This window comes from Molossus molossus, unplaced genomic scaffold, assembly GCF_014108415.1.
Source record: "Molossus molossus isolate mMolMol1 unplaced genomic scaffold, mMolMol1.p scaffold_m16_p_26, whole genome shotgun sequence".
NCBI lineage: Eukaryota > Metazoa > Chordata > Mammalia > Chiroptera > Molossidae > Molossus > Molossus molossus.
Genome location: NW_023425362.1, coordinates 2925005 through 2939244, shown reverse-complemented (window position 1 = coordinate 2939244; position 14240 = coordinate 2925005). Strand labels below are relative to the sequence as shown.

Here is a 14240-nt window from a genome sequence, read left to right as displayed (position 1 = left end):
AGGTGGCCAGTGAAGTGTCCTTTCCAACCTCACAGGTCAGGTGGTTTCTCCATGTAGAATCTTTGTTTCAGCCTCAAAGATCAACTCCTCGGCCTCGGTCTGCTTGTGACAGTCATGGTGACCGTGGCCAGAGCACGTGACCAGGAAGCACTCTCTCTGTCCCCTTAGTGGATCCACTGTCCCCTCAGACATTCGGCAGCCCGCCTGCCGACACCGGCGTGGGCACGGGGGCCGCCGGCACTTCGCCCACAGCCCTTACCGGCTCTTCTGACCTTGACACCCTCCCCCTCCGTCTTTCAAAGATCTGCTCTTTCAGGCCATTAGCATGTATTGTTAATGAAGGGTTAGGGTTGATGTTGGTCAAGTTCCCAAGATCAGCATTAGGACAAGGCCCCAGCAGAACAAAACTGGGAGGCTTCAACCAGAAAAAAAAAAGTGAAAGTTACAATTAGGACATCCTTTCCAAAATTCCGCATATAGTTTTTTTTGTTTGTTTTTGTTTTTTTGTTTTTATCCTCACCCGAGGACATTTTTCCATTTTTTGTTCAGATAGAGTGGGAGGGAGAGAGAGAGAGAGAAACATCGACGTGAAAGGGACACATCAAGTGGCTGCCACCCACACGACCCAACCCGGGCCGGGGACAAACTGCAACCGAGGTACGTGCCCTCAGCGGGAACCGAACCCGGGTCTCTCGGGACCTCAGGCCAACACTCTAACCGCTGAGCCAAACCGGCCAGGGCTGTTTTTTTTTTTTTAAGATTCAATCAATTATCTGCTGGAAGCAAATAAAAGTGTTTCCACCTATGAATGATGCCATGCAGAGGTCTTCCCGGTCCGGAGGGAGCTAGGCCTGGAGCCCCGTGGAGCATCGATGTCGGTGTTCTTCCCTGGCGCTGGGGGCGGGGAGGCCGGAGCTGTGTCTGCGAGGTCGCGGGGCCGAGGGTGGATTCCGAGGCTGGACTTGTGTTGCCTCCACCAACCACTGGCCTCAAGACCCAGGCTTTCAGAAGAGTAGTTCACTCTTCAGATTTTCATAAAACCCATCCAAATGTCTCACGCTTTTGCAGTAACCGTCCCGTGGCTGGAGGCGCGAGTTGTGCGCCCGTGGCCTCCGAGTGCTGGTTCTCTTGGGACCTGGCTGGACAACCAGCTGTGTCCCTGGGGAGGCCACAGAGGAGGCCACAAGTGACCTCAGCTTGGATGTCACTTGCCATTGTTCACTTTTATTCCCATCCATTTTTTAAAATTTCTGTTGTTGTTGTTGTTAATCCTCACTCGAGGATATTTTCCCATTGATTTTTAGAGAGAATGGAAGGGAGGGAGAGAGACAACCATCGATGTGAGAGAGACACGTCGATGGCTTGCCTCCCGCCCGACCCCAGCTGGGGCCAGGGTTCAAACCTGCAACCCAGTTATGTGCACTTGACCAGGAATCGAACCCATGCGCTTCCGTCCACGGGCTGACGCTCTAACCGCTGAGCTAAACCGGCCAGGGCTCGCATTCATTTTAAACAAGAGGCACTGACTGCCACTCAGAATGTTTTGGGCCAGCTGATGAGATTTCTCAGTGTCGGCAGTCGCATGCAGAGGGGTCATCACCAGCTCAGCGTCCTGCAGTGTTTCCAGCGGGGACTTGGGCAGGGTGCCTGGGCGCTTGCTGGTGTCAGTCAACATCAGCCCAAGGGCCCCGAAGCATCCTCACAGGCTCCCGGGGCTTCCCACCTCCACTGTGATGCCGCCGCCTCTGGGCCGAACGCCCCCGTGGCCCGCGCCTCAGCCAGTCTCTGTCAGCCTGCTTCTTCGTGCTCTTGACTTCGATGGCAAAGAGTGCCCACCCCTCGGAGACCACCGAGTCACCGGACAGCCTTAGTCTCCAGTGCTGATGACAGCGAAAGGCCAGCGGGGCTCTCCCGGACATGCCCCCGCACCCTGCGGCCAGCTCTGGGCTCGGGTCCCCCCGGCCCTCTACCCGTCCTGCTGTGCCTCCCGGGCATTTCTGGCTGGTTTCCCACAGGCCGATTCTGCACCCGCCACCCAGTGAGGGCTGCGCTGCAGCAAGCTAAGTCGGCGACGTCTAGTGTCATCAACAGGATGCTGCGGCCCCAGGACCGCGGGATTCGGGACATTGAATCCTGGGTGCTGTCAGCGCACCAGGGGCCGTTCCTCCTTCCCTGCTGCTCTCCAGTTCCCCGGGCCTTTGTAGAACTCTGGCAAGGATAGTGCGGCGCCTCCCCCTGAGGAGTGACGGCGGAGTCGGGAGGACCTCAGGGCTCCGTGCGTTCGGGGATGCCCGCGGAGCAGCCCTGTGTTAGGGGCGTCTTGCTTTTTTAGGAGCAGAGAACCTGGCTCTCTGCTTGCACTGATGTGGTGCTTGCCCGGGCCTCTGACACTGCGGCGGCCGCACGGCCTCCAGGACTGTGCAGAAGCCCAGGGACGAGGCTGCAGCCTCAGGCCTGAGCAGAAGCTGCAGGCACGGGTCCTCCCGTTTGCTGTGTGATGACCAGTAAACCAGCTCAGCCACTGGTGTCCGCCCAGATCCACAGCCTCTCAGCTACCTCAGCGGATACGCAGACGCACTGGGCGGTGAAGGTGCTCAGACCGCTCGGGCTCCCGCCCGGCTGGGGCGCAGAGGTCGCAGGCCCCTCCCACGGAAATGGAAGGTTAATGGGCTTTCCAAAGGAGCTCACTTTGTTGTTTAAAGGGAGCGTCATAGACACCCACGTGCAGAAGGTGCTGCCTGGAGCTCGACACGATGGGGTCTGGGAGGACGGCGAAGGCCAGGCCTGCAGGGACCTGCGCTCGGGCCCCTCCGACAGCCAAGCCTGCTGGCCGCCGGAAGCCTGTTGATGGGGAAGAAGCCTGTTGGTGGGGAAGTCCTTCCGAGCAGGGCGGAGAGCCTTCCTGCCAGCCGTGGGCAGCCGGGACGTCCCAAGGTCTCACCTGTGCCTCTGCAGGACGCCAGGGGTTTCCTGCCCCTCTCCCTTTGCACACCTCGGTGATGCTGGGCACCCTGGGCCTAGCAGCCGGACGCACAGTGGTTTTTTGGGCCTTCACCCAATGGCCACACCTGTCTCTGGAGTGTCTTAGGAGCGCCTGTCTGAACGTGGGTCCATTGTTTCAACCAATGAGTCCCCCACTCCCAGCTGAAACAGACTTGACCAGGGGCCTGGCCTTTGGGGGGGGGGTCTTCCAGCCACCTTCAAAGCACATCTTTGACCCATGTGGCCTGTCAAACACAGACCCTGCAGGAGAACGTGTCAGGTGCCCACAGCTCCCCATCTCTGTTCTGGACCCTTCCTGCTTCCCAAGCTCTGGTCATCGCCTGATTCTTGGCTGCTTGAGAGGCTCAGGAGAGAGTCACCCCCATCGCAAAGTGCAACCGCCCAGGGACGAGGGCTGCCTGGCATCACAGGTCCTGGGCCCGGGGCGGGGCGACTTCCTCCAGGCGAGCGTCGGTGGCCGAGTGGCCGACCACACGTGTTCGGGCCTCAGCTGCCAGCCTTCCAGCTCCCCACAGTGCTGTGAATCCAGCAGGGGCAGTGGTACTGCACGAAGATCGATGCCACCAACTTCGAGCTTGCCGATCGTCAGGAAAAAGGTCCACGGGAGACGCCCCCGCACCCCGGATCTGATGGCAGTGGCACTGGGCTGTCCAAAGGCCAGGCTCTGTCTGTGTCCTTGTTTTAAAAGGGCCCAGCCAAAAAATAAAAATAAAGGCCCAGCTTAACCCTTGGTCCAAACTGACTTGTAGGGCCCCCCTGGGGTTAATGATTCCTACCACCCAAGTCTCTGCACCGAGCGGTCAGTTCTGAGGCCTCTCGTCTTCCTGGCAACAGTGGCCTTCAGACAGCACTGTCCGAAGTGCAGTGCCCACGGACACCTGCAGCAGAGAGGCTGAGGGCAGGCCAGCTGCGCTTTGGTGGGAGGCGCAGACGGAGCTCGTGACAGATAAATGTGGACGCAGCCGCCTGCGCGGTGCTGGCCGCCTCCCTGACCCGGGCTCTCGGATGCCACCACGTCCGCAGCGGCTTCCTCTTCCCAAGTCCAGGAACGTTTCCCAGGGCACGTCCTCCTCTGAGGGACCTGCCCGGAGGAGCTCCGATTAGGCTCCAAAGGTTGGGGGCCAAGAGTTTGCTGACGTGTGTGTTTTAGGTGCCACTTCGCTAGAATTCAAGGACACGGCCACCGACCCCAGCCTGTGGAACACGGAAGACAGGCGGCACCTCTGGTCTGGCTCGGAGCCCCGTGTTTCTCTGGGAGCTACAGTATCAAAACTCAAATGTGATATTGGAACTTTTTTAAGAAAAAAAAAAAGACGAGTCTTCTCGGTCTAGTTTAAATAATTCCATACTGCTTTCCATGACGCTATTTTCAAGGAATGCAGCGGCTTCTTAGACTTTACTTCAGTAAAGAGTGGGCTGCAGGCTTATTTTTTAAAAAAGAAAAAAAAAATGCTGTGTGTGTCCGGCTTCGAGAACAGCAGGGAACAGCGAGGCCGCCCCGCCCCCGCGCCGCTCCGGCTGCCCCTCGGCCTGCGTGGGGCTGACCACGTGCTCCTCCACTTTCAGTCTGAGACACGAGAGATGCCACCGTGCACTCCCCCACCCCGAGACGGGGGGTGTCCAATGTGGTCCCGCCGAAATACAGCCATGTCCTGTGGGAACCCTCGGCCAGCTGCGCCCGCGGTGAGCGAACATGGTGACGAAGTGACTGATGGCATCAAGGCCCTCAGCGGCCCGTGCTTGGTAAATGCGTTACCTGCAAAAAAAAACCTAAGACACGTCCATTTCTTACATCAGAGTCAGATTAAGACCTGGGTCTGTGTTGCTTTTTTTTTTCATTTAAAATGTTTGCTAGTTTGGGTCAAATGTGAAAAAGTTCTGTTTTTCTCCTGAGCAGGGAATACACCAGCCTCCTCCGCCCTTGCCCTCTGTGCCCACCAGCACCTAAATCCATGCTCTCCATGCACTACAGTTTCAGGGGGCCTGTGGCAGACAGGCCCCGCCCAGGGACAGGCGTGAGGGGGAGGGGCAGGGAGGTCAAGCCTCAGGCCCTGCAGACAGGTGACCGAGGGATCCTTTCAACGTAAAATTATCCACTTTGGGGAAACGCCTTCTCTTTTCAGAAGCACAGTCGGTCTATTCCTTTTTTCAGGCCTAAAAAAACCACAAACACGTACCTCACAGAAGACGACTACCACTCAGTACCCTTCTTGGTAAATGGCAGTATTCATGTTCAAGCATCACTATTTTTTCTACACTGTACGGTAAAAAGAACCATGTTAATAGCTGTGTCTTAAATACTGTGATTTGAATTTTTTAAAAATCCTAATATAAATATTTTACTAACTTACAATCATGTATCTAATAGCCAGCATTGGGTTTTTGAAATCAGTGTTAATTGAGATGTACTCCTAACCGCCTGGCCCTCGGACCTCCTGGCGGCAGGAAGCTGAGGTATCACCGCCGGGTGCACCCAGTCTGAGACACGTCCAAGGTCTGCGTGTCCCGAGCCACGTGGGCTTATTTCTTTGTGAGTCTGTCCCCTCCCACTTTCCGGGCGAGGCCACCGAGACCCAGGTTAGAAGTCCCCACTTCACAGCCTGTGTGGTAAGAAGCCATCTGCTCTGCAGGGCAATGGTACCCGTGGGCTATTATCAAAGAACTGCAATCGGAAACATTCTGGCGGGCTGTCTGCGCCGGCTGGTTGTCTGGCAGCCTGCCGACGGCCCCCCCAGAGCAGACAACAGAAACCCCGGTCCCCGTGTCTCCCACCCATGTTTCCCAGTTCTTGGCAAAGCTCCCTCTGGGTGCGCACCTGTCCCGCCCCTGGACCCAGGTCAGGACGGTGCAATTTCCAATGCAAGGCCTGAGCTGGCCTCCTGGTGTGCGCATCACTTCCTGAGCCTGATGCGCAGAGCCCTTTGGGCTGGCGGACCACGGACCCTGGACCCTTTCGTAGGGACAGCGGGTCCAGGGCAGAGCTTTGCCTGCAGGCTTGGCCTCGCTCCAGCTTAGCTGCCCTGGGGGCGGGGTGGCCCCAGGCCGGGGAGCAGAGTGTGCGAACAGGGATGGGATCTGCCCTCCATGCTGACTGATCTTGGTACCAGGCAATTAGGAAACGGCTATAAAATAACTAATTATTTTTCAAAATCTTGGGTCTTATTCATTTTCCCATTAAGAAATTGAACCGGTCACATATATTGATTTATATCCTGAATTTATGGGAACTTACGTATTTGGAATGTCCTACTGTAAGACTGATGAATGTAAAGAGTTAATTTCAGGGTACCGTTTTGCCTTAATGGTTTAAAAAATAAACTATTTTTAAACAGGATTTGATGGGTTTGAGTGCTGCTGTGAGTGGAAGTGTGGGGTCTGAAGCCCAGCCCCGCGTGGCCAGCCCTTGGCGTGCATCCCCCACCTGAGGCCTCCGCTTGAACAGAGCGCAGAGGCACGGGGTCGGTGTGGCCCCGGACAGGACACGCGTGTGGGGGAAGTGACGTGAGGCAGGCTTTAACTGTGGGCGTCTGAGAACGAGCCCAGCACACGGACAGGTCAGCAACGGCTCTTTATTCTCTCGCGAACACTCGGCCGTGTACAGTGGCCCCGCAGCCACCACCAGGTGGACGGAGGCGCCTTCCCAGGAAGGACCAGCAGGCAGAAGGCGAGCTCACAGTCCGGCACATCGCATAGCTGGGCAGGGGCTGAGGACGTCGGCAGGCTGCGGGGTTGGAGTTCACCGAGAGGGGCAGGCGTGCAGAATGGCTCTGGGCTCCGGTGTGGGTGCAAGGGCAGGAAGCCGAGGGCACGCCTGTACCTTGGAGTGGAGCTGGGCCCAGGGCCGGACTGGAGCCAGAACAGAAGAGGCTGGAAGCACCACAGGGTCCCCCACATTGGGACGGCCTGGCCCGTGGAGACAAGTCCCGGATCAGACCCAGGTGGGAAGAGCGCGCAGGGCCCTCCAGGCCGCGGTAACTGCAGGGAGCGTGGAGCCCAGCCCCGGGGAGAGCGAGGGGCCAGGAGGTCTGGCCTTGGCTGCCCTTGGCTCCCACCCTGCGCCCAGCACTGGGCAGCTCTGGAGCAGGGGCTGGGCTGACAGGGTGCCCCGTGCGAGGTCTGCAGGCCAGCTCCATCTCCCCGGGAACAAGGCCGCGGACGGGCCAGCTCGGCCCGGCCCTGACCCAGGCTGAGAGGCTGCCCTCAGGTCTGAGAGCTGGGCTGGCTGGCAGGCCTCCTGGCGGGCACTGCCCTTTTCTCCAAGTCTTGCCGAATTTCCCGAGGAAAGGCCTGGATGTTCTCCTGGACACAAGGCAGGCAGAACCTCCTGGCGTAGAACAGACTGCACTCCTGGAAGAGGGGGAGAGCGGAGTACTGGGGCCACAGGGGAGCCTTCTCCCGGGGCTGGGCAGGGCCCCAGGATGCTCGGCGGCGGAGACAAGGCGGGAGGGGTGCATCCAGAGCCAAACAAGAGGGAGACCGAGGCCCAGGGGCCTGGCCAGCCACCTCAAGGAATGTACGGTCTTCACCCAGGAGAAAAGGAATGATGGGGGCGGGAGGCAGCCGGGTCTGACCCGCAGGCAGTGGTGGCGGAGGGTTCGGCAGGTGGGAATCACTCAGGGAGCCTCAGCTGAGGATCCCTCCACCGCCAAGTCTCCGCACGGAGCCTTTTTGCCCGAGGGATGCTGGAGGCTGACTGACTGGATGTGGCCTGTGACACAGCTCCCAGGCAGAATGCTCAGGGTCCCACCTGAGGGTAGAGTCACTCAGATTATAGGGGCCGCACTCCTCAGCTAAACCCCCACCTCGCCATCTGTCCTTGGGTTTTCACACAACGGGCTCAGCTGCGCTGGTGAACTGGCCTCTCAGCCTCTCGGAACCTCGGCTTCCTCATCCATAGAATGGGTGGAATACTGCTTCATCTAACTAGTTTGGGGCGGGATGGAAGGGAGACTCGCAGGTACAGCAGGCCCCAAGCCCAGGGCCTGGCGTACAACAAATGCTCTGGAAGGTCCCCCAAGAACAGCTGGAAAGAAGGTCACCATCCTGTGGACGGGGAGGGACTATTAGGGGCCACCGGGGGTTTGCAGAGCCTCCAGGAATCTATTTCTACCCGTCAGCCCCACAGAGACCCTCTGACCCCTCTGCCTGTCTTCTACCCTCTGTGGCTGGCTTCTAAGAACCCCCTGGCCCCCTTGTGACTGTGAGGATCCCCACGGCGAGGGAAGTGGCGCTCACACCGCCACCTCTCCCAGCCAGGGGTGTGGGGTCCCAGGCAGAGGAGGGGAAGGCGCCAGTCACACGTGGCTCACCCACCGGGCCCACACACACCAGCCGGCTGCAGACGCTGCACCTGGAGCCCAGGATCAGGAACCCGGCCTTGTCGGGGGTGAAGGGGTCCTTCATGACGTAGCTCTCCTCCAGGAGGCTGCGGGACAGAGTGAGGCCGTGCTGGGACGCAGGCAGGACCTCCAGGGCTGCACCTCTGCCGGTTCAGTGGGGGAGGGGCTGGCCCCCGTTCTGGGCTCTGAAACAGCCCTGGGGGCCACCACTCTCAGCCGACAGAGGGGCCCTAACCTTCTCACTGGATCTGGCTGGGGCCACGAGGCCTCCATCCCAGCTCTCCACGCCCTCCCCTCACCCCCACCATGGTGATACCCACTCCCAAACTGCCTGCCTCCACGCAGGGAAAACCAAGTGCATTACACCTGTGTAGGATGCTGGCCTCACACTGCACAAGAGAAGACCCATGGGGTTCGGAGACGACACCCCCAGATCCCGGTCAGTGGAGGACCCAGCCAGGAGGAAGCCTCGCCCTGCCTCTGGTCCCCTGTGAGTGATGCACTGGCCCCCATCCCCATAGTGTGGCGTCGGTGCAGGACAGTCTGAAGGTCAAGGATCAAGCCCCTGGGACCCACTGGCTCTACTCCAGGCCTCCTCTGGGCAGATCGCAGGAAGCTGGCCCTTGGGACTCACTCCCACCCGGGCTGCAGGCAGGCAGGCTGGCGTTCCGCCCAGGGCCAGCAGGCCTGGCGCAGGCGCGGCGCAGGCGCAGCGCAGCCGCCTCCTGCTTTCCGTGCCGCCGCTGAGCCACTCCAGCCAGGGCCACAGCGCCCCCTCCCGGCTGCAGCAGCGCCGGACACTGGGCTGAGCGGGTGGAGGAGGCTTGCAGTCCTGGAAGAGCCAAGCTCGCCTCGTGCCTCCTGGGGTGCACTGAGGCACCCCGAGCCGGGCAGACTCAGGCCACCAGCTCTGTGTGCGGGGCCTCCCGAGCCACTGGACGCTGATACTCACATGACAGACTGGGTGTCAGGGGGCTTCTGCCCCACGTAGCTGTATGGAGCTGCCAGGGCACAGAGCTGACACTCGAACACACCCACGGGACGGTGCTCTGCCTCGCGCGCCATCTGCAAGGTCAAGATGCAGGGGCGGCGCCTTCAGAACCCCGAACTACCCGCGCGTCAAAGCCCCTGCCGCGTGCTTCTAACCAAGACGACAAAGGGGGCCCTCGGAAAGGAGCCTCAAGGTCAGGGCGAGTCCAAGACCTCCTCGGGGCACACAGTATTTTCAAGCGCGTGTGAGACATTCCCCGCGAGGTTATATGCTGTGCCGTAAAGTACGCCTCAAACGATAAAAACGCTGAGCTCAGAGTACCTTCTCCAACCCCAAAATAATTACATTAAAATCAGTAACAAAAAGATACCTGAAAAACCTCCAATACGTGGAAGTTAGACAATATACTTCTAATTAGACCGAAGTTCAGAGAAGAAATCACAGGGGAAATGAGAAAACATTTTAACGAAGTGAAAACACACACAGCATATCAACACGTAGAGTGCAGCTGGTCAGGGCTTGCTCTAAAATCCACGGCTTTACATGTTTAAATTGGGGGAGAAGGTTCAAAGTCAGTCATCTAAGTTTCCACCTTAAGAAGCTAGAAAAAGCAAATGAAACCCAACATAAATCAAAAGAAAAAAATGATGAAGGACAGAAATCAAAGAAATAGAAAATGACAAACAATGGGGAAAAATAAATAAAACGAAAGCTGGTTATTTCAAAATATCAATAAAGTTGATCTTCAACAGGTAGGAAACCTGTCGATTTTTCTCTTTCCCTCTCTCAGAGATAAATTTTTGTCTTTATTGATTTGAGAGAGAGAGGAAGGGCGAGGGAGAGAGAGATAGAAACATCAATGAGAGAGAACATCAATTGACCGCCTCCTACATGCCCCTCACTAGGGATTTGGCCCACAACCTGGGCATGTGCCCTGACTGGGAATCGAACTGATGACCTCTTGGTGCACGGGTCAATGCTCAACCACTGAGCCACCCTGGCCAGGCTCTGAGATAAATTTTTTTAAAATTGTTTAAGAAAAAGTTGAACCCTGGCTGGTGTTGCTCAGTGCTTAGAGCATCGGCCCTTGCACTGAAGGATCTCAGGTTTGATTCCTGGTCAAGGGCACATACCTGTGTTGTAGGTTCCATCCCTGGGCCCAATCAGGGTGCATGCGGGAGGCAGCCAATCGATGTGTCTCTCTTACATCGATGTTTCTCTCTCTCTCTCTCTCTCTCTCTCTCCCCCTCACCCCTCCCCTGCCTGCCTTCCACTCTCTGTAAAAATCAATGGAAAAATATCCTAGGTGAGGATTAACAAAATAAAGTTGATAATCTCTCATTAGACTGATCAAAAAAAAAAAAAAGAAATAAAATGTTCAAAAATAAAAAAAATCATGCCTAGACGGCTTAAACACAAATTGTTAAGCATTTAAGGAAGAAACAGTACCAACGTACAGAAACTGCTTCAGAGTGTAGAGAAAAAAAACCATTCCCCGGTGATTCCATGAGGCCACACCAAAACTGCCAGGGTTACCCTGTCACCGTTAACTAGACAAAGCAATTACAGGAAGACGGCAGACTGATATCCTTCATGACCCAGATACGAAAATCTCGACCAACGTATTAGCCGACGGACTCCAATCATATAGAAGCCCGATGCATCATTGCCTCAGAGGATTCGACTCCAGGAGTGTAAGGTTGGTTTTAACATTCGGAAGCCAGTGGATGCGTTTACGATAGCAATGGGGAAAAGGAAGAAACCCACATCGTCATTCCAACAGGTGCATAAAAAGCATGACAATATCCAACATAAGTTTACAAAACCCAAGGCTCTGAGGGGTGCCTCCAACCTGAGGGGCTCTCCAACTGGCTCCAAAATAAACTCCCTGGCCAACACTGGAGGCCTCTTTGTGGGGGCTCTCCTACCTGCCTTTCGCACACCAGGCTCACTACTAACCTTCAGCTACGCTGGTGTTTGCTCACCTCATTGACTCTGCTGTCCCCCCCCCCCTTAGAGGGTGTCCCCCACATCTGCCTATGGAATTTGCCTCTGGCTACCCTGAAGGTTTCTCTTTGGCTTTCCGCAGTTTGAGCACGTATCTAATTTTTTTCAAGTTTTTCATTCTGCTTGTCCTTCTCCTTGAAGCAGTCTTTGACCTGGGTTTTGATAACTTTCATTATTTCTGCAAAATCCTCACCCAGGGTTGCCCCCTTCTTCGTCCCCGTTCTGCTGGGGTTCCGAGGGCAGCTCGGCTAGGCCTCTGCTGCGTCCCACACGCGGTTCCTGCACCCTCCCTTCTGGGCTTACGTGCACCCTCTTCCCTCTCCGGTTTCAGTGTGTGGATTTCAGAGCCATCATCACGTGCATTTATTTATTTCTCCCCTGGCCCGTCGGGGCCTGGGCCCACCATCCTTCAACGTGCCCTCCGAAGGCAGTCTGGTCTCTGCTGTTTCATTCCTAACCCTGACATCTGACTCTCCCTCGAAGGGGCCTAAAATGCCCTCTCGCTGTGCGGAGGGCCCCGCACGTCCGGCCCCGGCCCGGAGCTCAGTAGCCCACAGGCTCCGCAGCCCGACGTCCCCGGTCCTCCCCCCGGCGCCGGGGCAGCGGCTCCGATCACCCGCACTCGGAACCCCGCGGACCTGCACCGGGGCGCCGAGGCCGGCGGCCAGCAGCGGGCGCTGGCAGGAACCAGGGCCGGCCAACGGCGCGCACGCGCCCACCACGCCGCCTGGACGCCCCACTCACCTCCGCCCACCTCCACCGCCCGGCGCGGCCCGGCCAACAGCGCGTGCGCGGCCCCGCCCCCGGACTGCCCAAGGCGCGTGCGCAGCCCCGCCCCGCCGTGACCCCGGACGCATGCGCAGCGCAGGACAGAGCCCGGGACCGCCTTCCTCCTCTGCTGGGGGCGTGCCCGGCTCCGCTGCGGGGGGAGACGCTTACCTGGCCTGCTGTTCCGGCTGCGCGGAGCTTCTCGGCTTCCTTCTGGGTTTTCCACCGGGTTCCCCAAAGGCGAAGCCGCTGGTGCGCCGCAGGCCAATAACCTGACTGTGCGGAGGCCGATCGCCGCCTCTCAGCACCTCGGGCTGGGCTGTCCTGTCCTCAGCGCGGGTGCTCCCTGTCCCCCAGTAGGGAGGCGCCCCTGGGCCGCAGGCAGGCCAGGTGTGCCCCGGAAGAGAAAGAGAGTTCTCTGTTCACGAGCCCTGTCGTTTCCTGGGCCCTTTTAAAGCTTTGTGCACTTGCCGAGGTCACCCAGCTCCTCCAAAACCCTAGGGTGATGGGGCCCCACCATCCATCCTGCCCTCCTGGGCCTTGGTGGAGAAGGGGCCACGTGCTGGCCTGACAAGCTCAGGGACCTAAAGTCACCACGAAGATGGTCTGAAAGGAGAGCTTTCTCACTGAAACAGTTCACGGCCAGCAGTCACGCCCTAGGCTGGCACCTTCCCTGACAAACGTCAATATTTACCTTCCCTGAGCCCGCTATTGTCTTTTGCATCTGTGATAACACACCCGTGGAATGTGCGGGTATGTTCCCTGTTTCTGGGCACAACCACCACCCAGAGCGGAGACCACAAATCCCCTCATTGTTACCATCATGTTCATTGTTGCCTGTTGACTATCCTGCACCCACTTATGTAAAAGATGTACGTGTCGTTTTCCTTTTTTTAAAAATCCCCACCATTGATTTTTTTTTTTTTTTTGAAAGACAGTGGAAGGGTGGGAGAGAGAAACACTGATGTGAGAGAGACACATTGATTGGTTGCCTCCTGCACAACCCCAACAGGTTCTGGGATAGAACCTGCAACTTAATTATGTGCCCTTGACTGGGAATCGAACCCAAGACCCTTTGGTCTAAGGGCAAATGCTCTAACCACTGAGCCGAACCAGCCAGGGCTATCATTTTATTTATTTATTTTTTATCCTCACCCGAGGACATTTTTCCATTTTTTGCTCAGGTAGAGCAGGAGGGAGAGAGAGGGAGAGAAAGAGGGAGAAACATCAACGTGAAAGGGACACATCGAGTGGCTGCCTCCTGCATGACCCATCCAGGGCCGGGGACAAACTGTAACCAAGGTACATGCCCTTAGTGGGAACCGAACCCAGGACTCTCTGGACTGCAGGACCACGCTCTAACCACTGAGCCAAACCGGCCAGGGCTTATTTTATTTTATTTTTAATCCTCACCTGAGGATATGTTTTTTTTCCATTTATCTTCAGAAAGAGTGGAGAGAGAGAAACATTGACACGAGAGAGACACATCGACGGGTTGCCTCCCACATGACCCCAACCAGGGCCGGGGACCGAACTGCAACCGAGGTACGTGCCCTTGACTGGACTCAAACCTGTGACTCTGGTGCGAGGGCCGATGCCCAAACCACTGGGCCATTTTACTTTTTATCCAATCTCAGAGGTTTCTTCGAATTGCTTTCTCCTGCCTCCCTAATCTGTCACCAGTGGATTTCATGTGACACACGTCTGTCCTCCTCTTTGATTATAATGTATAAAATAAGGTGCAAAACTGCCCTTCTCCTGAGCATTTTCTCACTCTGTTGAGGTTTTGCTCCTCAGCAATTGTCCACACTTTGGCTCAAATAAACTCACAAAAATTCTCTATAAGTTTGACGGTTTCTCACATTGTCACCTTGCTTGTCCCCCCGCCCCACCAACTTCCAAAGGTGGTCCTGGCTCCCGGGCTCTTCCCTACCCCCAGCCTCGGACAGGCTCTTTCCTAAACCTGTGGGGGTCGTACCACCCACCTCACTCCTGACCTCTGGTCTTGTGAGGAACCATCATGTGCTTTTCCATTTGGGGAATTGAGAAATAAGGATTATACCAAGTATTTTAGTAATGCTGAGAATGAACTACCCTTGGACTTGGGCAAGAGGGGCCCCTTCCCAGGAATT

The 14240-nt window shown here is 57.0% G+C and overlaps 1 protein-coding gene across 6 annotated transcripts; it reads right to left on the bottom strand.

Moving 5' to 3' along the window:
- Positions 1–6560: 6560 nt before the first annotated feature.
- On the bottom strand, positions 6561–12446 carry CDPF1 (cysteine rich DPF motif domain containing 1). Of its 6 annotated transcripts, none has more exons than XM_036278189.1 (4): positions 12280–12446; positions 9295–9407; positions 8317–8428; positions 6561–7350 (listed from the first exon to the last, which is right to left on the bottom strand). In XM_036278189.1, the coding sequence occupies exons 2-4, from the start codon at positions 9405–9407 to the stop codon at positions 7204–7206; spliced, it is 372 nt and encodes a 123-aa protein (XP_036134082.1). In that variant the 5' UTR covers positions 12280–12446; the 3' UTR covers positions 6561–7203. The 6 variants fall into 6 exon arrangements, with proteins under 6 accessions (XP_036134082.1, XP_036134081.1, XP_036134076.1 ...); XM_036278188.1 differs by lacking the exon at positions 12280–12446 and adding an exon at positions 12085–12128; XM_036278183.1 differs by lacking the exon at positions 12280–12446 and adding an exon at positions 10791–11886.
- Positions 12447–14240: the final 1794 nt, after the last annotated feature.